This window comes from Eptesicus fuscus, chromosome 18 (genome assembly GCF_027574615.1).
Source record: "Eptesicus fuscus isolate TK198812 chromosome 18, DD_ASM_mEF_20220401, whole genome shotgun sequence".
NCBI classification, from domain to species: domain Eukaryota; kingdom Metazoa; phylum Chordata; class Mammalia; order Chiroptera; family Vespertilionidae; genus Eptesicus; species Eptesicus fuscus.
In genome coordinates, this window is record NC_072490.1 from 3,383,410 (window position 1) to 3,407,199 (window position 23,790).

A 23,790-nucleotide genomic window follows, 5' to 3' on the forward strand; every position below is an offset into this window, starting at 1 on the left:
CTCTGCAGGAGACGTGCCCTTGGCAAACGTTGGCGTCTGTAAAGCACACGGCAGCAGAGAGCTGGCAGAGTTAAGTAGAACAGAGTGCATGGGTGGCTTTCAGAATAATTTCCAGAGCTCTGTTCTTTGAGTCCATGGGTCCTCCAGCTCCTCCCCCAGTGCCTGGCACCTGGAGGACACTTAATATATATTTATTATATAGACCCCTATGCAGTCAACATACTCCTAGCATCTTTATATACATTTGACATCTGGGCTGCTAACAGTTAAATGATAATGGAGATCTCTGAAGTGCTGTAAATAAACTAAATAGCCCTCATTATTTATTATTGAAATTTACATATATATATATACTAGAGGCCTGTTGCACGAAGATTCATGCAATCGGCCTTTCTTCCCCTGGCTGCCAGCATCGGTTTTCCTCCGACACCCGGTACCCAGGCCTTCGCTCTGGCCACTGCCTTCCGTCTTTGCTCCAGCCGGAGCACCACTCCTGTAGCTCCCTCTGCCCCCGGCCCTCCCCCTCATAGCAGGCATCCTGCCCCGCCCGGCCACTCCACGCCTGCATGGGTGCTACCCAGGAAGCAGCTTGGGGGACAGGGCCACCTCCATCTTTGCCAGATAAATTTGCATACTCACTCCTGATTGGCTGGTGGGTGTCGCAGAGTGATGGTCAATTTGCATACTTCTCTTTTATTAGTGTGTGTATATATATACATACATATATATATACACACACACACACACACACACACACACACATATATATATATATATATATATATACACACACACTAATAAAAGGGTAATATGCTAATTAGACCAGATAGACCTGATGTCTTCTGGACATCCTTCTGGACAAAGCCACAGTGGCTGCAGGGCCAAGGAGGGCCGGCAGCCTCTGCAGCTGTGAGGGCTGAGGAGGGCTGGCGGCTGGCAGTGGCAGCAGCAGCGGGGTGAGGGGGACAGCACCTTCTCCTGATTGACCTGGTCGCCTCCTGCAGAGGGAGGCCAGACTGCGGCTTAGGCCCACTTCCCGCAGGGAGTGGGCTTAAGCCATCAGTAGGATATCCCCTGAGGGCTGTGAGAGGGGACAGGCCAGCCTATCTACAATAATAAAAGTGCTAATTAGACCGGACGTCTATGCGAATTAGACCGGATGTCCTTCCAGACAAAGCTGGGGCTGCAAGGGAAGCCCGGGTCCCTGGTAACTGCCGGCAGCCAGAGGGAAGCCTGGGTCCTGGGTGCCAGAGGGAAGCCGGTGCTGGAGGCCGGGGGAAGGAAGACCTACTCTTGCACGAATTTCATGCATCGGGCCTCTAGTATATATATATATAGAGAGAGAGAGAGAGAGAGAAATGTATTCATTAAAAATCTTTTTATCCAGGGGTAGCCAGTACTAATTAGTAAGCTATCAGCATGCTGTATAAGCCAGTGTTCAGAAGCCCACCACACCTGCAAACAGCGGGGAGCGAAGTGCCCACATTTTCCTGCTCCTAGGCTCTCCCCGGGAGGCGGGGGGGGGGGGGGTGCTGGGCACTGGGGGACATCTGTCTGCCCAAGAGAAGTAAACGCAGTCATCCACAGAAAGCGTGGGCACAGATGTTTACCGCCGCCCAATTCCAAACAGGCGGGGAGCGGCAACAGCCCCGGTGTCCACCAACTGATGGGCAGATAAACGAAACGTGGACTCTGATTCCATTGACAGGAGATGTCTGGAATGGACAACTCTGCAGAGACAGAAAGGAGGTCAGCGTTTGCCCGGGGTCAGGGGGACTGTGTGCTGGGGGGCCGTGGGGTGACCACTAGAAGGTCTGGGATGTCTTGATTGAGGCAATGAGAAGGATTTTGATGATGACGGAACATCTCTGATTATTCAAAAATGAAGTGAAATTGTCCACTGTAAGTGGGTGACTCACATGATATGTGAATTATTCCTCAATAAAGCCATTAAAAGAAAAAAAAGTAAAAGCTGCACTTGGGTCCTAGGACCTGCCACTTCCTAGCTTAGCAGGTTCCTTCTCTGAAAGGGGCCGATGCAGAGTCCCCCTCCCGGGGCGATTGCTGTAAAGATGAACGCCATGGCCTTTTCACGGTCAGTGTAACCGTACTGCTCGCGGGAGCAGCGCCCCGGAGCTGGCGAAGGGAGCTATTTACGACAGACACTCAGCCCTTCTGTTGCAAGGGAAGTGGTGAAAAAGGCTACTCGAGAGGGAACATTTCAGAAACGAGGGGTCTGGTCCGAGCCTGCCTTTGCTGCTGCGGGAATGGACACCTAGAGCCACAGGTCCTTCCGGAACCACAGCTGCCTGAGGCCCTGCGGGTGGGGCAGCCTTCCTGCCCCAGGCTGGTGATCTCCAGGACCCAGTCTCCCACTCTGCCGCCACTAAACAAATCTAGCAGCCTCTCCACTGTTCTCTTACCCAGCCCTGTGTTATTGTGATGTTTTTTTTTTTTAAAGAAACAGAAGGCACATTAAAGTCCTTTATTACATATTTTTATTATATACATGTTCCTAAATAAATGACATTAAATCCACTACTGACTACAGTGGGTTAGTCCACTGGGTTACTAACTAGCCCATCTGTAACTGGACAATCCAGGGGTCCCAGCTGCCTGTCACTACTGGAGCCAATTCAGCAGAGACAGGGTTGGATCATATGAGTGTTTATTCCAATCCTGCCAGCAGCATGGGAGAGCAGCGGGTCACCCACAGAATCTGCTCTGCACCACCATAAGCCACTGCTTATATTGGGTAGAAGGACAGAGATGACCTGGGAAGTAGGCCAAGGGAAGGCCAAATGGGCAGTTTACAGGTCATGGGGGCTGGAGATTTGCACAGGCCTGTGGGTGTGCAAAGGCTGGGGGCCTCCAAAGGGCTGGCGGCTCTGGTTTCTGCAACGAGGTTGTTAACAGGCAGTTCCCTGATGGGGAGGATGGGCTGCATGTCCAGGTGAGCTCCCCGTCCCATGTGCAACTCCCAGCCAGGTTAGAATGTGCCTTCTTTAATCAGAACAAACCAATCCCGGTTCACAGAGCAGGATTAAAATTTCTTGCAATTCTAGCTGGTCCCCAACATTCTATTTCTGCCCCAATCACATCCACACGGCCAAGTTCACCAGAGACGCCGTCTCATGGGGAATCATAAGAACGTCCTGGTTTCCCGTGGCCGGGCCCGCCCTAAGGTTGTTGTGACCCGGAGGAAGCACTCCCCGTCCCCATCCAGGACAATGGAGGCACTCCGGGGTGACTTACATTTTGTCACATGATTGTGATACTAATTATCCCAGACCCGGGAGGGAAAAAAACCCTCCAAACCAGTACTTTTGTCAGATTTCCCAGAGGGCCGAGCGTGGCACAGTTCCTTTTCCTTTTCTGCAATTATTTTCCAATTAATCTGCTCCTGGCCCAGTTCGCTTTTATTCAGCTCTGGAGCCATTGCATCACACCCAAAATGAGTTTCCTCTTTCTATTGTTAGCCACATTTTCTCAAAAGACTTTAAAACTTTCTGCTTCCTTTTCGCTCTGTTCTGTGGGGGAGGCATGTTATCCAGTCTCTTGCCTCCGGGAGACCTCCGCGGGGTTGCAAAGCAGAATGCTCTTCCTTGGGTGGGAGACTTGGAGGAGTTTTGGCAGGTGTGGGAGGTGGTTTCTGAGGCGACACTGATCGCCTCGGGGGTCTTACATGTCACACTTAGTAACCTGCCCTAAGCCGTCAGCAGTCGTGGTAAACACAACACATTATACTAGAAACCGTGTGTGGAGGCTTTGCTCTGTGCTGAGTGCCTTACACAGATCATCCTATGTCACCTCATCACAGCCCTAAGAGAGGCTTTTAGGATGATCGATGAAGAAAGCAAAGAATTCCAATATTTAAGTAAGTTGCCTGAGATCATTCCACTTGTGAGCAGCAAAGACCGCCCGAGTCCCCCGCCCTCGCTCACTATGCCATGCTTCTCGGACTGCGGGCCGCAGACCAGACCCGTCGGCATTATTTGGGAAATGTTAGAAGCCAATTCTTTTTTTTTTTTTTTTAAATATATTTTATTGATTTTTACAGAGAGGGAGAGGGAGAGAGAGTTAGAAACATCGATGAGAGAGAAACATCAATCAGCTGCCACCTGCACACTCCCCACCCAAGGTACATGCCCTTGACTGGGATCGAACCTGGGACCCGTGAGTCTGCAGGCCGACGCTCTATCCACTGAGCCAAACTGGTCAGGGCGAGAGGCCAATTCTTGAGCTGCCCCCCAGATCTACTGAACCAGACATTCAGGGAACAGGGCTCCCTGGGGGGTTCCGATGGATGCTGGAGTTAGAGAAGCCCTTAGGCCCGAAGGCATTGAAGGCATCGAGGCTGTGGTTGGGGAACCGGGAAGTCTAGCTGGGACACGACTCGGGGCTTTGGGGCTGCCTGAGAGGGACCCCTGGCTTCCCACCCCTCCGGAGGGCTGCAGAGTCCTGTGGTTCCAGGGGCCCTCGAGACCCCCAGGGGCTGGGCAGTAGGCCTTCCTCTGAACTCCCGGAACAGCCCACCCTCCGGATTTCAGAAACAATACAATGGGGTGGACGTGTGTCTCAGAGTCAACGTGATACACGATAATACCAACCAGGGTTTCTTCCCCTTCTTACCGTTACCTCGCTGATCTCCGTCAAACGTTATTATGAAGTAGGTGAGATAGGAAACTCAGCTCCGAGAAGCTCAGTGACCAGACCTACAGTCTCCCCCATAGCCCCGGGACCCAACGCCCAGCCTGTCCCTCTAACCCCAGACTCCATCATAGCAGGCCAGGCTGCGCAAGTGATGGCTCTAACCGTCCCAGAAAAGGGCTCCTTCCTCCCTGGTCGCCCAGCCTCCGGCCACAGACTCCAGGGGAGCCAGGGCGACTGCAGGGACTGGGCGTTCCCTTGTAGCAGTGGTTCCCAACCTTCCTAATGCCGCGACCCTTGAACACAGTTCCTCATGTTGTGGTGACCCCCCAGCCATAAAATTATTTCCGTTGCTACTTCATAACTGTCATTTCGCTCCTGTTATGAATCATAACGTAAATATCTGTGTTTTCCAATGGTCTTAGGCGACCCTGCTAGCGACCCACAGATTGAGAGCCGCTGCTGTAGAGCCTAAGACCATCAGAAAGCACAGATATTTGCATTATGATTCATAACAGTAGCAAAATGACAGTTATGAAGTAGCAACGAAAATAACTTTATGGTTGGGGGTCACCACAACATGAGGAGCTGTGTTAAAGGGTCGCGGCATTAGGAAGGTTGAGAACCACTGCCTTAGAGGGTAGGCGTTGTGTGAAGCCGGAACGTGTAGCAGGTCCTGGTACCTTCCAAACGCACGCAGGCGCTGATGTGTGTCATAGGCAGCTTCCTTGGCAGGTGCGCTGCCTTGACGGCACCATCTTGACGCCTCATTTTCACCAAAGTAAACGGATCCTAAAGGTAACGCTGCCATTGCGTGAGCGCCCGGAGTGTGACTATCTACTGTGGTGCGACTGACGCGTTCCACTGCGCTTCCCCTTCACCACGGAGCGCTCCTTCCTGAACAAGCGGGGAGTCCTTCTTCTCCCTCGTTTCCTGTGAAAGCGGGGACCCAGACGCGAACCAGCAAGGTGACGTCCTAGGATGTTCCGCCCTCTCTCTCCAGGGGCGCGGGGAGCCCCTTTTCCTTGCTCTACGTCTCTTTTGGTGCCATTCTGGCTTCTTCTCCTCTCTCTCTCTCCCATCGCCACCGTTCAGGGACGTCAGGAAGAAAACTGGGTGGAAAGTTTGGAGAAGGAAGAGTACAGGTTGTCCTGGAGACGTCCATCACGGCGCTGGTCCCGCCCCCGGCGTTGCTAGGAGACCCAAGCCCCGCCCAGCACAGGTGCGGAGGGGAGGCCACCGTAGAGTTTTAGCGGAAATAGTCCTTGCCGAGGGTCCAGAGCCTTGGTTGGCAAACTGCGGCTCCCGAGCCACATGCGGCTCTTTGGCCCCTTGAGTGTGGCTCTTCCACAAAATACCACGGCCTGGGCGAGTCTGTTTTGAAGAAGTGGCATTAGAAGAAGTTTAAGTTTAAAAAATGTGGCTCTCCGAAGAAATTTCAATCGTGCTCCTGTTGGTATTAGGCTCTGTTGACTCATGAGTTTGTCCACCACTGGTCCAGAGGAACAGCCAGCTGCCATGCGGGAACTTGTTAGAGATGCAAATTATCTGGCCCCGCCCCAGACCCGCTGATTGGCAGGCAGGTTCACCAATCATTGTGGATGCGCAGCCAGTTTTTGTTTTTGTTTTTGTTTCCTGACCTGCTAATCACAGCCAATTGGAACAGAGAGGACTCAAGTGCAGCTACGCCATAGGCTGCCCGTGGCGGGCGGGTGTGAGAAAGAAGAGCCAGGTGGGCGGGGCTTCCCCTTAGTGACACCCGCGAGGGAAACAGTGGGGCCTGGGGTGTTCGCTGCCCGTACACGCTGCGTGAGGCTGGGCCGGAGTGTGCGAGCCACAGAGGGTCATGAGCGACCTGGGAAACAGGAACTGTGACTAAGCAGAAGCTGTGAAGCAGAACTAAAAAAAAGTCATGGAGAAGACAGCGAGGCAGGCGGAACAATGGGCAGGGAAGGACCACGTGTGCGGGGCGACAGGCCCTGGGAGGTGGCAGTGAACGGAGCTCGAGGCAGACCCAGAGCGCCTGCTGCGGCCTCTCGGGTTCTGGTTCTGCTCCTGGCTGCGCCCCAGCACCTTCTGAAACAGGACTTCCGTTTTCTGCAGCTCCTGTTCTGTGTCCTTAACACGTGTTTCTTCTTGGCATTTTCTTCAAGGACCCTCCAGCCCTTTTTCTTGGCATTTTCAAGGAGGGAGAGAAGACCAAACCATCCGAGCAAGAAAAGGAGAAAAAAAGGAAACGAAAATGAAATGAAAAGTTCTCCCCATAAGTTTCCCTCATTGGCTGTAGCACAAACTAGCAAAACTAAGAAGCCTAAATTAATAGGCTTTCAATCAGGTGACTTCAAGGACTCTGACCAACGCCTCAGGAGAGAAGCTGCTGCTCGGGACTTCTCACTTTTGCTGTCTAAATGCACAAGGGAAAGTGTGCAATTATTTTAAAAAATACACTGGAATGCTCATTTTATATATTAAATAGGTTGGTAATTGTAATAGTCAAAACTAATAAATTTGAGCTATTCCTAGATACCAAGCAATGTTCGAAGTAGTTCATATTTTAAAGAAGATTTTAATGTCCTTTCCACAAGGACTAGAATTTTCATCTGTTTTGTTCCCTGCTGTTCCCTCAGTGCCTCGAATTGTGCTCTGCAACACTCTACTCAATAAACACTTGTTGACTGAATTCAAAAGGATCTTCGCAAACCCTTGGGTGGAGATGCTGTTCCATGCATGGATCAGTCCCTCCTGGCATGAAGATGGGGCGTCACACCCTACAAGTCTGCATGAGCTTCATACTGCCAGGCAGCAAGCTTCTGCTGGGACAAAGGCCCTGACCTCCAGGGTCGGTTTTACAAATGTTCTGAGCACTGTTATCTGAGGAATGTTGATGTTCAGATGTTGTCTTTTCACAGTCTGAAGGTTTTTGTTCTTTCGATCATTCAGTCATTCAACAAATATTTACGGAACACAGTCATTCAACAAATATTTACGGAACACTTATATGTACCTCTCCTTCTTCTAGGCACGGAGGGTACAGCATTAAATGCTAAAACGCTGTACCTGCCCCCATAGAGAGATACGAGACCCAGTGCGGCGGGGTTTAAATCTCATTTTTGACCTTGGGCAAGTCACTTAATTGCTCTGCGTACTCAATATTACAGGGTCGTTGTGAGGACTGAATGAACTTTCAAAGAGTGAAGTGCCTAGCATGGTGCCTGGCACATGGCGAATGCTAAGTAAATTTGATCACAATTTTTTCAGCCAAGGAATAATAACGGGGCGCATAGTCTGTGGAAGGCCAGGAGGATTTTTGTAGGTTTTTTGTCATGTTTTTAACGTCAGCAGAGCCTAGGAGGAGCGTGGCCAAAACGAGGCGGCTGGAGAGAGGTGGCGAGCAGGTAGGAAAGTCAAGTCCAAGGCGCGTCAGCCCGCGGGACCGGCCCCTTTAAGGAGGGCGGGGCCACGTGACCCACAAAGTCACGTGGCGCACAGGACAACATGGCTGCGCCCGCGCTGGGGTCGACCGGTGGGCGCCGCGCCGCGCTCGGGCTGGTGGTCCTGCTGCCGATGCTCGCGCTGCGGGGCGGGGCGGCGGCGGGCGCGGAGGTCGGGACGGGCGCTGGCACGGCGTCCCTCGCGGGCTCGTGCGGCTGCGGCGCCCCCCAGCGGCCCGGCGTCCCCGGCAGCGCGGCGGCCGCGCACCGCTACTCTCGGGAGGCGAACGCGCCGGGCCCGGGTTCTGCCCCGCTGCCTCCCGCGCCTGCCAAGGTGCTCTCTCGATCCCGGGCGGCGTGTGGGGTCCACGGTTCTGCGGGCGGGTGAGGGCCGGGCAGGAGCAGGCGGGGGGCGGGGAAAGGTGGCCGCCACACCCACGCCGTCCCTCCCGGTCGGGCTCCAGGCGGCGTCCTCGCTGCTCCGGGTCTGCGCGAAGAAGCTTCGGGGGATTTACTTGGAGGCCAGCTGCCCCTCATCCTCCCCACCCCCTGTTTCCCGCCCCTTTCCCCGTCTTATTAACGAATAACCAGAATTTTAAGTCACGGGGGTTGGGGTTTCAGGGCTGGTTCCTCCCTCGTTGACTGAAGGAATCGGCCTCCGCGTCCCTGACTTGATCGCCCGCTTGTGGGTGGTCTCTTGCAGAAGCCTGAGGGCCAGGACCTGCTGTCCCGGTGTCCCTGGCACTGCAGCGCGTGGGCAGGGCAGGGCTCGTCAACAGCAGCTGCTCTCTTGGCCGGTTCACTGCTGATGAGCATTTAATTGTTTATCTTTCTGTTACAAACAGCTGTCATAAACCGCATCGGGGACAGGAGCCTGGCATTGCAGGAAGTTCGGGAGGGCTTCAGGGTGTGGGGAATGGATGAGTGAGTGGAGGGTCGAGGGCTTAGGAGCAAGGAGTGTGAGGAAGGGTGAGGCCAGACAGGGAGGCCAATGGTGAGGCGATTGCAGTAGCTGGGGTTAAAGGAGGGGGGAGGCTGGAGGGATGGAAGTTTGGGAGACCCAGACTGTTTGGGTCACCAGGCGCAGGACTGGTGACCTCTGGTGTTGGGATCCGGGGACGGGAGTAGTCAAGCCTGATTTCTGAAGACAAGTAATAGGACATTTATGACCCACATGTCATAAATGAACATAGCTCCATGTTCATTGGGACACACAGGCACGGAATTGAAGGCAACCGCTAGCAAAGACGGGTGGAAATACACAGTAGGAACCGGTGGTTGTTGATCAGGGGAAGGCAAGGAGTTGCAATTAGGAAATAATTGGGACGAGGGCATGGGGACGAGACATGGCCCCTTAGGCTCTTTAGATGTTCCATCCCAGCGACTTAAGACATTTCCATTCTCACGGGAGGCCCACATTCATTCCATGGGTTTTTAAAGACATTCCGCCTGGCATTTTTACATTTGCTTTTTTTTTTTTTTAAGTTCTTTTTTTACATTTGCTTTTAACAACAATTCAAAAGAAACTAGAGGGTGCTAAAGGATAAAAGCCACGTATGTGGAAGTGGAATGCGCTCCATGACTCTGCGCTCCAGTCATTGTCAGGCTGGGGCTGTAGTCAGACCCGCTTCCTCGGCAGGCCCTCATGTTTACGTGTAGAACTTTGACCAAAGAAACCCCTTTTCTAAAGAGTTTGCGTTTGTTGTGACTGGCCCTTCCGTTTCCTCAGTGTGCTGGACAGTGATTTCCGCCCGTGGGGTTTGCTCAATCCCGGGTGCTCACTGTGTGCCGGGCGCCTCCGCCCTCTCTCCCCCTTCCCCCCCCCCCCCCACTGCAGATGGCCTCCATCCCCGCCGGCGTGTTCACCATGGGCACGGATGACCCTCAGATCAAGCAGGACGGGGAGGCGCCCGCCAGGAGAGTCACCGTGGATGCCTTCTACATGGACACCTATGAAGTCAGTAACGCGGACTTCGAGAGGTTCGTGAACGCCACCGGCTACCTGACCGAGGTAACGGGTCTGGGTGGGGAGGGACAGCTTGCTCTCCCACCACTTTCCCTGTGGGCCCGGCACTGTGCTCAGCACTATGCATACATAGCGTCTAATTTAATTCTGGCAACTCCGTGCGGTGGGTTACCTTTTAGGGAGCAGGCTGAGGCTTAGGAACGTGGCTTGCCCTGAGTCGCAGGCTGGTTGGTGGGGAGCTGGGATGCCAGCGTGGCTGGTGTGGCCCAGGGCCTGTGCCCTTTGCTGTTCTGCTGTATCGTGTTAGTGCTTCAGTATGCCCGGCCGAGCCACTGCCCACCGGGCCTTTGGGATAGCAGACCACATGGAAAGTAAGGCCACGTTTCCCGCTCAGGAAATTGCAGTTTGGTTGTTTCAGAAACCTGTTTCCCAAGAGACAGGTGCTGAAAGGCAGCTTTGCGTTTTCCTGGTTGTATTCCAGTGCCTGTGACTCGTAGGCGACCCCGTGGCAGGCAGGGCCGGCCTCCTGCTGTGGTCTCTGGATCAGGAAGCCAGGTTCCAAGCAGGTGTGTCCTGACTGGAGGAGGGACAGGGAGGCTGTCCAGTGCGGGTTCCTGTGAGCGTCTCAATTGTGCTGGTCCTATAAGCGCTGTTTTCCCTGCTCTCTCACCACAGGACGCCACCCTCGCCCTCAGTGTGTGGAGTCCCTGTCTTTTTTCCCCCCTTAATTAAAAATAACTTGAGAGTGAATGCTGACACGAAGCAGCATGCAGGTTTGGCTTCGCACTGTCCTGTTTCTTGGGCACTCCCTAAAATGGGCAGAGCGCTTGTGTCTCTTCGTGCCTATTTGTGGGAGCAGAGACCCCATGCTCCCTGTCCAGAGGATGCTCTCGCCAGGTTCTACAACAGTCCGATGAAGTTAGCCGGGGACTCCCAGGGACGGAAGCTGAGACCAGGGTTCTCCGTGAAGATGGGAGGCGCAGAAGTTAGGGCAGCCAGAACCTCAGATGGGGAAGTTACACCTGCGTTTTTTCTGCCCTCTAACTGGGATCTCGCATTTCCTTCATTATGGGGCAGACGACCAACCGCAGTAGTAGCAGGACCTGTGATTCTGTCGCCCACAGAAACCAGACACTTTGTCTGAGTGTTGCTGTTACAGACGTCGTGTCATTGTTCGCTTTCGTCCCCTCCTTAGAAATGATGACTATTGTACCTGCCACGAGATCGCAGTTAATATATTAATACAGAGCACATGTGTACTCCTGTAGCCAAAATTTGATGAAGATTCTGATAGAACTAGTTTTCTTTGCAATCGTATTGATTTTACTTTATCCACTCACACATGTCGTCCTGAGAAGGGGGTCCTGTCAGCTTCACTCTGCCCGAGGGGTCCAGACGCAAGGAGGGTAAGGACTGGTCTGGACACAGTGCCTCCTGGTTTTGCCACTTCTCACTTTCTCTGTCCCTCCACTTCGCTTCCCAGCCCACCTGCTCTCGTGGCTGCTCTTGCTTCTTTTCCTGGACGACTCGCCCCTCCTTCTCAGCTCAGGGGCCCGTGTCTCCCCCGTCCTGGAGTTTCCTGGCTCCGCGCCGGCCCCTGCTGTGCGTGGCTGGCTGCCTCTCATCCGTGAGTCATCTCGGCTTACCCGTCCCCTCGGAGGCCCCTCCGCTCAGTCCGCGAAAGGAGCCTTTCTCGCTACTCTTTGCCTTACAAGGTCAAGTCAAGTTGTCACTATTCTCTTGCTTTCTTCACTTGGCTTGGTTTTTGTCTGTGCCCCCATATAAGCACGATGAGGGCGGGGCCACGCCTCGAATGCTGACCTTGAGCTCTGTCATTCAGTCCAAAGCCGGCACCTGGTGGGTGTTCCATAGGTGGATGAAGGCTTAGGTACGCAGGCACTGGTAGGTGTTGGATAAGTGTTAGGTGAAGGCTTAGGTACACAGGCACTGATAGGTGCTGATGAAGGTTTAGGTACGCAGGCTCATTGGGACCACAGAACCAGGAGGAAGAGTGGGGTTAAGAAAAGGTGATGAGAAGAGTCCTTTAGGAGAAGGAGTTCGGGGTACTCGTAAGGCCTGAAATGCAGGGACAGGGACCCCGGAGGCAGGCAGTGTCTCCTGGGGACAGGACTGGCCTGGGTTAGAGATGTGAGAGGCGTTACGTGCTTTCCTTCATGAAAGCGATGACCTTGGGAGTTTGTCCTTCTGAACGTGGTGTGTCCCAGAGTGTGGTCTCCTGGACGGAGACCCGGCAGCCTACCTGTTCTCTTGCAGGTTCCTGGCCCTACCCAGACCTCCAGAGCCAGTCTTTGTAACAAGCCGGCCTGGCCTCCTCGACGGCACGGAGCCCGAGAGGCTGTGGGGACAGTGAGCACAGGGCCGGGCAGGGCCTGGGCGCCGCGGTGTTTGGGGGCTGGAGGAAGAGCCTGTGTGTTTCAGGAGATAAGCAGGAAGAGTGGAAGCGGAGGAGGAGACCCAGGATTGTGGTGTCCCGGAGAGCCAGGGCCGGTGTGCGCCTGCAGAGAGGGTCACGTGCACAGAGTGAGCGGGTAGATGAGGACCCAGACGGTGGTAACTACGCATCGTCAAATATGGATTCCATCGGTGCTGGGCCCTTGTCAGCACAGTGGACACCTTCGTGGGTTAGAATGTGTCAGGGCGTTAGCAGACTGCACGTTAATGCTCTCAGCTGGATCTGCGAAGAACAAGGACAGGGGTTGATGGTGAAATCCCACATGAAAAGGGGCTAGTATGTCGTAAACTATCTGAAATACTCGGGGCTGGCTTTCCGTCACCAGGAGCAGTTACCTTCCCAAAGCCAATCTCCCCGGCGGCATTTGCATCAGCCGCAGAGCCTGACGGGATGGTCCCTGAGTGACAGTCACCTGCGGGTAGGAAGCCAGGTGCTTCAGGCCATTTCTGTTTCTCCTGGGAAGTCAGGCGAGACCTCAGTGTCCTGGACCAGAGACACGGCACGTGTGGCACGCGTGACCACAGCCCTCCCGGGTCCTGTCCCTTTTCCCGCAGGCCGAGAAGTTCGGCGACTCCTTCGTCTTCGAAGGCCTGCTGAGCGAGCAGGTGAAGGCCGGCATCCAGCAGGCAGTGAGTACCGGAGCGGCTCCCGTGTGTCAGCGGCACCGACGTGGCCCGGCTGTCCAGCAGCCAGCGGCCGTTCTGGGGCGGTGAGCGGCGCTGCCCTGAGCCTGGCGCACAGGGGCCTCGCAGCCCTTGGCCTTGGAGCGCCGTGGGGTTCATGCCTGCTTGTGGCTGCTGTTTCTCGGGTCTGTGCTTGGCCGTCTCTAGGGATGGACGTGAGTGTGGCTCCTCTGGGTGAAGATTTGCTCTCTGGCTGAAATGCGGTCCGTTTTAGAGGTGCCCACGGTCTGCCAGGGCCGTGCTGTGCTGAGAACTGGGCACAGAGGTCCCGCCCTGGCCTCAGCCTCGAAGTCCAGGGACGCAGCAACATAGGCCTGGAACCCAGTGTACTGTATTTCTTTCACCTGATTTATGAATATTTCATATGAAATATGTTAGAAGCAAAACGGATAGCACACGATCCTCTGTTTAAAAAGACTCAGAAGGATAAGAGTGTCCGGCACCCATGGCGCCGCAGTGACAGCTGAGACAGTCTCAGTAGGGACACCGCAGGCAGGCGCTGCGGCGGGGGCGGCGAGGACGGGGTGCCGGGAAGCGAGTGGGTCGGCTGTCGGGGAGGCCTGGGGAGGAGGAGGCCCTGGAGGAGGGAGCCTTGCAGGCGGGCAGGGATGCGTTGGGATCACCGGAGGCCAAGCACCTGCAGGGCCTGCCTGTCCCAGCTCAGACCAGACCTTCGCCGTGTGTGGTCAGCTCGGCTTGCCCTGGGACATCCACCCGAAATGCCCTGTCTCACATGCCAGACTTAGGCTCCTGCACCTGCTGGTTCTGAGTTTATCTCCCTGAGTTTATCTCCCTTACGTGCTGTGGGTGTTGGTCCAAGTGCCCGTCCCTTCGCCAGATCTGCCCGGGACAGGGCGCTGTGGCCCTCAGGCCACTGAGGGAGTCCTTGTCAGGCATGAAGGCGCCGGGGATCCTCTGTCGGAGCACGTGGTGCTGAAAGCTGCCGGCTCCGACCTGGCATGACCCGTCCAGGTGGGAGAGCGCGCCTGGGTGTGGGGTGAGGCGGGTCACAGTGAGCTGCTCGGAGGCCCGGGCTGCTGATGGGATGAGATAAGCAGGGAGCCCAGCCCGTCCCAGGCCGTGTCTTGTGTCTGCCTTTGAAAAGAGCAGTTGTCGCCTGACCTGGGAGTCGGTGTGTGGCGTCTGCCCAGGAAGCAGGAAGCGCGATAGCCCTGGAGGCGAGGGCCCGATGGGACAGGATAACGGGGCTGCCGGGTCCCAGAGGCGCAGATCTGAACCCTGTTCGTGTGTCCTCGGGCGCCCTTTCCGGTCCCGGGCCCTCTGAGTCTGACTTGGGTGAAGAAATAACATCGGCCTGACATCCCTCCCTCCAAACCTCAGCGAGGGTCCACCCAGGAGCAGGCGGCGTGCCCAGGGCACAGCTGCTCTAAGAAAACGTATGCACCAGCCACCATCCAGCGTGGGTGGGCCTTTCCACCTGGCCACAGCCTTCCCCTTCCGAAGAGGCCTCCGTGGCCCGTATGAAACACGGGCCAGGCCGAGTCTTCCTTCAGAAGGCCCCAGTCAGAGACTGTGTAAGGTTGGGGTTTGTCCAGGCGAGGTCAGCAGGGCGGGGAGGGCTGGAAGCCACGGCAGCCTCAGGAACAGGTGCGTCGTCATGATGTCTCGGGGGGCTGCGGCGGGCAGTGCTGGCCCCGCGTGCTGTACGGTATGAGCGACTCCTCTTTGTGGAGGTCCATGCACACAGAGTCTTTATCCCCGTGTCCCGAGGAAGCGCGGGTTTGGACGGAGACCGTGGGGCGTTGGGGCGCGGGCTGAGCCGTTCCTGCGGCCGCGCTGCTCACCGGCTCCTCTCTTTGCTTTGAGGTGGCGGCTGCTCCCTGGTGGTTGCCTGTGAAAGGCGCCAGCTGGCGGCACCCGGAGGGGCCCGACTCGACGGTCCTGCACAGGTGAGGGCTGCTCCCCCGCGACGCGGTTCCGTCCCGGGCAGAGCCCGCTGCTGTGAGGCCGAGCGGTGCTCATCTGCCGGGGCGGGCGGGGGACTCGGACTGTTCGTGGGGACGAAGCGGCAGGCAATTGCGTGTTCTGTGAGGACCCAGACCCTGCACTGCTCTCAGGAGGCTCTTAGGTGGCCGCCTGCCTCCCTCACCGTCCTGCAAAAGGCGCCCCCTTGGACGGGCCAGACCCCGCCTCACGGCAGGTCTACTTTGCGGCCTGCCCGCGGCTCCTCTCCGAGGGCGGGGGGAGCACTGTGCGGAGGAGCAGTGTCCGGCCAGGTGGCCGCTGTGCACGCTCAGGCCTTGGCTCAGGGCTCCTGTCCCCCCCACCCCCATCCGGGGCTGACACACTTTGAAGCCACCAGCTGACTGGAACTCCGCGAGCGGGGCAGCCAGCACGTCTGGGGGCTCGGAGGTAATTATCTCCGCAGAAGTAGGGCAGCGCTGAGCCCAGGGCGGGTCTGGGCCAGGGCGGCAGCTCGGAGCCCAAGGACACTGCTCCCCTGGCCCACTTCCGGGCGGGACCCCGCCTGTTTCTGACCACATTCCTGGTGATTGCCTCATGGCCGGGGGCCGGGCGTGGGGGCCGGGCGTACCTGGAGCTCTGCGTGGGGCGTGGCCCCGGACAAGTGGCAGGAGGCCTTCGGAGCCCAGGTGGCAGCCTCCACAGGGGACACCTGGGAGGCACAAGTCACGCAGGCCCTGCGTCTCAGGGTGACTACCCGCTGAGCTCCCGGTGGAAGAAGGAGCTGAGGGAGGAGGAAACCCAGAGGGCATCTCTCTCTTTTTAATCCTTTTATTGATTTCAGAGGGAGAGAGAGAAAAGCACCAGTGATGAGAGAGAATCATGGACCGGCTGCCTCCTGCACGCCCCGCACTGGGGTTTGAGCCCGCAACCTGGACACGTGCCCTGACCAGGAATCGAACCGTGACTTTCTGGTTCCTAGGTCGATGCTCAACCCCTGAGCCACGCCGGCCGGTGAAAAGTGCATCTCTTACCAGTTCCACGTGCAGTGACTGGCACTAATGGGCACTCAGCAAGCTTTTGTTGAGGAATGGGGTCGGGGTATGTTCCTGCAGGGAGTTAGAGATGTGCAGGAAATGACTAGGGTGCGCAGGCCACTCGAAGCAGCGCCCAGGGAATGCCTGTGTCCCTGTCTTCTCAGACTTCCTTCCCTTTGACCCTCTGCACCCTTAGAAACGATAAGGACTTGGACTCCAGAGTGGGGCAGCCAGCTGCTGCCCTGCAGCAGACATGGGGAGAGCAGGTGTGGCGGGCTGGGGTCTTAGTGCCCAGGATAGGCCTGTGGGAGGGGCGGTGGGTGGTGGAGCTAAGACTATGTGGGCCCACGGAGTCCCGGCCAATCCCGCGGGGGCTCGGGGCACACAGACCCACAGAATTGCTGCCCACAGGATTGCTGCGGTGGCCGGAATGGCTGGGCCTCATGCCCCTGCCCTGGTTAGCCCTTGGTGGCTCTGAGCTGACTCGTGCAGCTGTGGGAACCCTGAAGGGGCTGACAGCACCCTGCAGTGGGAACACCCCTTCCTTAGAGGGGGGCTGGGAGGCTCTCCACACCCACCGTCCAAGTGAGGCTCCCTGGGGTCCGGGCGAGCCCGCACAGTGAGGAAATGATCGTACTTCTAAGAGAAATTGTCACCCTTTGGGAGCTGGGGAGTCAGAACCCCATGGGGTGGGGGTGGGGGGCTTGCTTGGGGACCAGGACCGCGTCAGTGTCGGGAGCAGAGGAGACTGGGGGACTGGGCTTTGCTGAGCTGGTCTGGGCCCTGCAGTTCACTCCCTCCTCGCTCGCCGTCCCCAGGCCGGACCACCCGGTCCTGCACGTCTCCTGGAACGACGCGGCGGCCTACTGCGCATGGGCCGGGAAGCGCCTGCCCACGGAGGCCGAGTGGGAGTACAGCTGCCGCGGGGGCCTGCACGACAGGTATGGCCGTCTCGCCCGAACGGGTGCCGGCTTCTTCCAGATCGGACTGGTTCTGGTTAGAGAGCCGCTCCTCACCCCGGCTCCCGTCCTGGGCTTGCCTCGTGCCCCCAAGTTGCTGCGACGTGACCAGTGGTCAGCAGTGTGGGGCGGGCGGCTCCTGCGTCCATGGCACCCGCAGCCAGGCTGGTGTGGCACAGGCCTCCCAGGCTCGCGGCCGCCAGTGTTTTCTTACTCCGGCTTCTCTGGAAGCAGCGCATTTCTCTGCCGCAGGAGCCGAGAGCCGAGAGCCGGGAAACTCACTATGGAAAAGGCTCCTAGAGCCGCTCGGCCGCTCTAAAGCGTGCGGCCACGGTGTGGGCACTGCCCTGGGGTCCAGCCTGGGTCGCCTCCCAGCCTTCCGCGAGTCCCCTAGGTCCTGCGAATGCTTCCAGGGAGCACCCATGGAGACAGGTGTGGGACCTGGACGCGAACTAGCTGTGCAGAAGTTACAAAACCCTGAGTGGAAGCTTTGCTTATTTTTACACATTTAGGATTTAAAATCACGTCGCTCGCTCAGAGCACGTGAACGGTGTTCCCTTTCACTGCGTCCCTGCTGGCCACGTGGCCGGCTGAGGCCTGTGCGGCACCTGATGCCCGTGGCCAGCTGAGGCCTGTGCGGCACCTGATGCCCGTGGCCGGCTGAGGCCTGTGCGGCACCTGATGCCCGTGGCCGGCTGAGGCCTGTGCACACCTGATGCCCGTGGCCGGCTGAGGCCTGTGAGGCACCTGATGCCTGTGGCCGGCTGAGGCCTGTGCACACCTGATGGCCGTGGCCGGGCTGAGGCCTGTGAGGCACCTGATGCCCGTGGCCGGCTGAGGCCTGTGCACACCTGAAGCCCGTGGCTGGGCTGAGGCCTGTGCGGCACCTGATGCCTGTGGCCGGCTGACACCCGTGGGCCGGGCTGACGGCTGACGCCTGCATCTCTCCCGGCAGACTCTTCCCCTGGGGCAACAAACTGCAGCCGCGGGGCCAGCACTATGCCAACCTCTGGCAGGGCGAGTTTCCTGTGACCAACACCGGCGAGGACGGCTTCCGAGGCACCGCGCCCGTGAGTAGCGAGGCTTCGGACGAGGCGGCAGCTCCGGGGACCAGAGACGAGGGATGGGTGACCGCCTCGCTCCTCTCTGCCCCATGTGCCGCCCCACGTCCAGCCACTGTGCACACAGCGAATGCCAGTGTCAACCAGGCAGTGTCTATAACGTGTTTCCTTTCTGATTCGGTGATAGTTGCTGTAGAAACTTGGGGAAAACAAGAGGAGTATAAGGGAGAATTCCCAGGCTGGAATTCTGCCCCTTAGGCCCTGTTGGCATGTGGCTCATCCCTCCCATTTCGGCTCGCGACTCTGAGGACGGTGGTCAGTGGCGCTGGCTGCGGGGACAGCTGGCGTGGGGACTCAGTGCTGAGACACTGTGTGGCCAGCACAGCTCAGCTCTGAGGACAGGCTCCCATTGGGTCTCATGTGGTTGTGCTCTGCTTCTGCAGATGTAACATCCTCCCCCTCCCCCCTCCCCCATCAGATACAGGTCTGACTAATGATCAGTACAGTCTCCCCATCAGGAATAACTGTGCTGGCTTCCCTCCAGAGTACTATGTATAAACTCTCCTTCGGTTTCTGAATTCCCCTGGAGAGCACAAGCGGAAAATAGCTCTTTTATTTTTATTTGTTCGTTGGCCACATTGTATTTGACTGCTGGGATAAAAATTAGTATTCAGACTTGGAACTTACAGCTCCTAGTGCGTTTCTGCTCACAGAGGTTTCCTTTTTGTTTGTTTTTATTGATTTCAGAGAGGAAGGGAGAGGAGAGGGAGAGATGGAAACATCAATGATGAGAGAATCATTGGTCAGCTGCCTCCTTCACGCCCCCTACTGGGGATTGAGCCTGCAACCCAGGCATTGCCCTTGATCGGAATCGAACCTGGGACCCTTCAGTCCACAGGCCGACCTCTATCCACTGAGCCACACCAGCTAGGGCGACACACAGAGGCCTCTAAGCGAGGTGAGTAGCATGACCGCGGTTTCTCCGTGTATCTTCAGGTCGATGCCTTTCCTCCCAACGGCTACGGCTTGTACAATATAGTGGGGAACGCGTGGGAGTGGACGGCAGACTGGTGGACCGTGCACCATTCTGCTGAGGAGGCGCTTAACCCGGTGAGTACATCCCAGCAGGCCCGGCCGCTGGGCAGGCGCCCCGTGGTTCTGAGGGGGTTCTGGAGCTCTCGCGTTAGTCCCGGGGTTTCCCCAGGGGGCCGCTCAGTCCGTCTCTGATCTCACCTGGCAGCATGTGTGCCTGGGAGCGTTGACCTAGGAAACAGGAGGTCAAGGTTAGGGTACTTGCCCAGGTTGTGGGCTTGGTCCCCAGTAGGGGGCGTGCAGGAGGCAGCCAATCAATGATTTTCTCTTATCATTGATGTTTCTATCTCTCTTTCTCTCTCCCTTCCTCTCTGAAATCAATAAAAGTATATTTAAAAAATAAATACATAGATAAATAAGTAAGTAAAATAAAAAGCAAATTCCTTCCTCGGTCAGCAAAGGGTTTATTAGAGTTGCACAGTAGGATGTGAAGACCTAATTCAGAGAGGCCGCCGGCTGGTGGAGCAGGCCAGTTAGGGTGTGGGTGACTGCAGATCAGGGGGAGCGGGGTCACGGGGGTGATGTCGGGGTGACATGGGGTGCCATGGCAGCATCCCAGTCATCGAGGCGACAAGTGCTGTGGGTTGAGAGGTGGGGCTGGGCCTTAGAGCATGGTGGGAATTGGAGGGGGATTCGGGGGGTGCAGGGGTGCAGGCGCAAGGCCCTGGCCGGAGTGCACGTGGGGTGTAGGCCCCCCCGAGGGAGCTGGTGAGACTGAACGGACTCGGTCCAGCGAGAGGCAGCGGCTCTCTGGACTCAGCGGCTCCCCCTCCTCCGCAGAAGGGGCCCCCGTCCGGGAAGGACCGGGTGAAGAAAGGCGGCTCCTACATGTGCCATAAGGTGAGTCGGGCCCGAGCCCTGTGGGTGTCTGTGGCCGGTGCACGCGTCAGCCCATGGCGTCCCCCTGCTCCTGCCAGTGCAGACCTCACCCCACGGAAGCCCGAGCAGCGTCGTAAACCCCTCCGGTCTGGGCGGGGCGCGGGGAGCAGAGGCTGTGAACGACCTCTGTCAGCCAGTCCCACGTGTGGCGTCTGAGAGACCTGTGGCCCCGAGAACCAGGGCGGCGGGGGGTGTCAGGAGGGGGCCTTCCAGCAGGAAAGCCCGAGCACACCCCTGGTCGAATCCGGACGCGTGTGCATGCCCGCGTTCTGGGAGATGAGGCTGAGGTCAGAGGTGGCTGATGGGCCGCGTGGAAGCCTCCGGCGCTCTGGGTGCGGAGCGGCTCTGAGATGAGGGCGCCTCGGGGAGGGAGGGGCTGCCCGTGGGCTGGGCCTCAGGTCGGAGCTGGGGCTCGGTCCAGCGAGTGCCCGGGGTGTCCGGGTAACCGTGTAAGGACTCGGTGTCCAGGTAAGATGGGGGCTCTGGGATTAGATCCGGGCTGAGGTTCTGGAACTGCTCCTTGCCAGTCTGTGCCCTTGGGACCTGACCTTTCTAGCCTCACTTGTCACATGTGTAAAACGCACGTCACAGGGGCACCTACTGTGGGGTCCTTACGGGGACTGAAGGGACCCACGTGAGCACGTGGAACAGGGCCTCGCTCGTGGTCGCGACTCAGTAAGAGCTGGCTGCTGCCAGCCCCTCCTCCTTCGCCATCTCCTCTGTTGTCATGAGGTCGTTTCCCCTCCTTCAGAATGCGGGTCCCACTACCGAATCCCTAGCTCGAAAGGCAGAGCCCGGCAGTGGCTCTCACATAGGAGGGAGCCAGGAAAGGAAGGAGCCGGTACTGCACGTTGAGTTGGGGCACCTTGCTGAGACGGGGCGTCCTTCGGCCGGGCCGGGCCAGTGTGCGTGGCGGGGTGAGCGCTGCTGATTCCTCGCAGCTTCCGTCGGAGGAGGGGGCACAGAGAGAGCCAGGCACGTGGCATCAGAGGAGCCCTGGGTGGACTGAAAAGGCTGTCATCTGCCACCACCCCTTCCCAGCTGGGGCCTGGGCACACTCAGCATCCCTTCAGGCGTGCAAGTCAGACCCTCGTAACACTGACCCCCGGTGCTCGGGGGGTGAAGTGAGGTAACACGTGTGGCGTTCTCAGGACGCTTCCCAGAGGGAGCGCTCCAGCAGCAGTGCGTCCTGATGAATGTGCTCAGTTCATCCCGTGGGACCTTCTGCTCGGCCGGCCCCAGCGTGGAGGCATCCTCCCCCCTTTCCCCCCGCCCTCCCCCCCCCCCCCCCCCCCCCCCCGCCTGACGCCAGGCTCCTCACGCAGGCACTACTGTCCGTGGCCAGAGCGACGCGGGGAACCCCAGGCCTGGCGGCTGTGGTTTTCTGTGATGGTTTTCTTTATAATGACCTACAGTTACCCGAAAGCTTCCTCTATCCCTGAGAGTCTTCCTCTCACCAAAGCCACACCACTGCCGCTTGGCTTCAGGGCCCGGGGGGAGCGGGCCCCAGTCTTCAGTGGATTGTTCCCGGGCCGGGCCGTTCTCAGCAGGACACTGCGGCCCGTTTCTCAGGAATTGGCCCCTCCGATGAAACGGCTCGCACGGTCCTGCCACTCCTCTGTTCTTAATTCATAAAATGACCCCTATTCCAGCCGCTCAGAGCTAACATCAGGAACCAGCCTGGCGCTGGAAGCGGACTTGGGGAAAGAGCAGCGAGGACACTTAAAATCAGGCCCTTTCCGCTTCGGTTCCTGCTCCTCCTCGGAGGAAACGCACTGCGCGGAGCGAGCGGTCCCTGAGCGCGGGCCCGGCCCCAGCTCCCTTCCAGCGACACGGACAGGGCTCCACTCTGCACAGTTAGTTCAGGGAGATTTTCTTTTTCTTTTTTTCAAATATATTTTTATTGATTTCAGAGAGGTTTTGGGGGCTGCTGTGACCTAAGGAAGGACCAGCCGTTTTGTTTGTCCCTGATTTTAAGCTTTTTGCTTTACAAACAAAACATTCCCATTGCATTACAAATTAGAAAGCAAATCAGCAGCATGAAAGTGAAAATAACACCATTCTCCTTCCTGAAGAAAACGACTGATCCCTGTTCTACCCAGCTTTGGTGACTTGCATTTTCTTCTTCCCACGTGGATTATTCCGTATGTCCGGGCGTCACACACGCTGTGGTGACCCTCCTGCCCTGGGCGTCGCGGTCTGTCTCCCACTGTCTCAGGTCCCAGCCTCTGTGCTGGACGTCCCATCCCACCCACGTCCGATACCCGGAGCTCCCGCACCCGCATCCTGCCCGCCGGCTGTGACGGCCCCGCCCGACCAGCCCCGGGGCTGAGACGTGCTTTCACTGCCAGACTGCACGTTCCTGTCTTCGGAGCGCGCTGGGCCTTTGCCCGCCGCGGGTCCCATTCGCACACGCCCCGGCCCTTGACTGCACTCTGCCACTGTTTCCAGCAAAGCCTGCAGATGAGCTCCCACACGGCTCAGCGTGGGAGACGGACTCCCGCCCGAGGGGACCGAGGTCATACTGTGGCCGTGGGAACCCCAGGCCTTTTCTCCGCATTCGCCATTCCTAGGTCGAGATCGCACCACACGCAGTGCTGTGTCCTGCCGTTCTCGTTTAACACTCCGTCACGACTCTGCCCTGGTCACTAAATAGCACGTAAAGACCCGGTGCAGTGCCAGCCTCAGATGGGAACCAGGGCTCGTCAATTTACTTTTTACTGTTTGGAGTGGTGCTCGCCCTGACATCTTGTTGCTCAAACTCTCTCCTGCAGTCCTCCTCCTACAGGTCCCTGCCCTCACCTCCCCCCTGCAGTCCTCCTGCTACAGGTCCCTGCCCTCACCTCTCCCCTGCAGTCCTCCTCCTACAGGTCCTTGCACTCACCTCTCCCCCTGCAGTCCTCCTCCTACAGGTCCCTGCACTCACCTCTCCCCCTGCAGTCCTCCTCCTACAGGTCCCTGCACTCACCTCTCCCCCCTGCAGTCCTCCTCCTCCAGGTCCCTGCACTCACCTCTCCCCCTGCAGTCCTCCTGCTACAGGTCCCTGCACTCACCTCTCCCCCCTGCAGTCCTCCTCTTACAGGTCCCTGCACTCACCTCTCCCCCTGCAGTCCTACTGCTACAGGTACCGCTGTGCGGCCCGAAGCCAGAACACCCCAGACAGCTCGGCCTCCAACCTGGGATTCCGCTGCGCGGCCGACCACCTGCCCATCACCAGCTGAGCCCAAGCAGAGCCGCCCCAGGCCCCGGAGAAGGCGTGTCCAACCCACGCTCGGCCTCCCTGGGCAGGAGGGGCCACCTGTGTACAGACACCCGGGGCGGGGCGGGCCCGCCAGCTGCCAAAGGAACCGCCTGTGAGACCAAATCGCTGACCTGCACCCGCCGTGGCTGTCGGTGCTGGTTCGGAACCATTGCCATGTTTCACTTTGGGGGGCTTATAGAGGGGGGGGGAGCCCGGAGCGAGGCTTCGGGGGCTGTGCTCTCCCCAGGCGCTGTCTGGGGTTAGGCCCCAGGTCCACGGTAACCCTCGGCCAGGGAGGGGGTGCTGGGCCTCTGAGGCTCCCCGGTTCTACACGTCTTAAGTCGAGTGATTTCACAGGGGCGTGTGTGACAGGTCGTTTCTGAGCTGCTCCCACG

At 57.8% G+C, this 23,790-nt stretch overlaps 1 protein-coding gene across 3 annotated transcripts; it reads left to right on the forward strand.

Annotated features, from left to right (window-relative positions):
- Positions 1–8,136: 8,136 nt before the first annotated feature.
- Positions 8,137–23,582, forward strand: SUMF1 (sulfatase modifying factor 1). 3 transcript variants are annotated; one of them, XM_054729950.1, is made up of 9 exons: positions 8,137–8,415; positions 9,919–10,092; positions 13,075–13,149; positions 15,031–15,113; positions 16,982–17,104; positions 18,078–18,192; positions 19,180–19,293; positions 20,056–20,115; positions 23,265–23,582. In XM_054729950.1, the coding sequence occupies exons 1-9, from the start codon at positions 8,146–8,148 to the stop codon at positions 23,373–23,375; spliced, it is 1,125 nt and encodes a 374-aa protein (XP_054585925.1). In that variant the 5' UTR covers positions 8,137–8,145; the 3' UTR covers positions 23,376–23,582. The 3 variants fall into 3 exon arrangements, with proteins under 3 accessions (XP_054585925.1, XP_054585926.1, XP_054585927.1); XM_054729951.1 differs by lacking the exon at positions 20,056–20,115; XM_054729952.1 differs by lacking the exons at positions 20,056–20,115; positions 23,265–23,582 and adding an exon at positions 19,603–19,644.
- Positions 23,583–23,790: the final 208 nt, after the last annotated feature.

Bases quoted from the DNA above. Each gene is read 5' to 3' on its own strand.
- SUMF1 (XM_054729950.1), top strand. From the start codon at position 8,146: ATGGCTGCGCCCGCGCTGGGGTCGACCGGTGGGCGCCGCGCCGCGCTC. The intron at 8,416-9,918 runs GTGCTCTCTCGA...CCCCCACTGCAG, and splicing joins TGCCTCCCGCGCCTGCCAAG to ATGGCCTCCATCCCCGCCGG. The intron at 10,093-13,074 runs GTAACGGGTCTG...CTTTTCCCGCAG, and splicing joins CCACCGGCTACCTGACCGAG to GCCGAGAAGTTCGGCGACTC.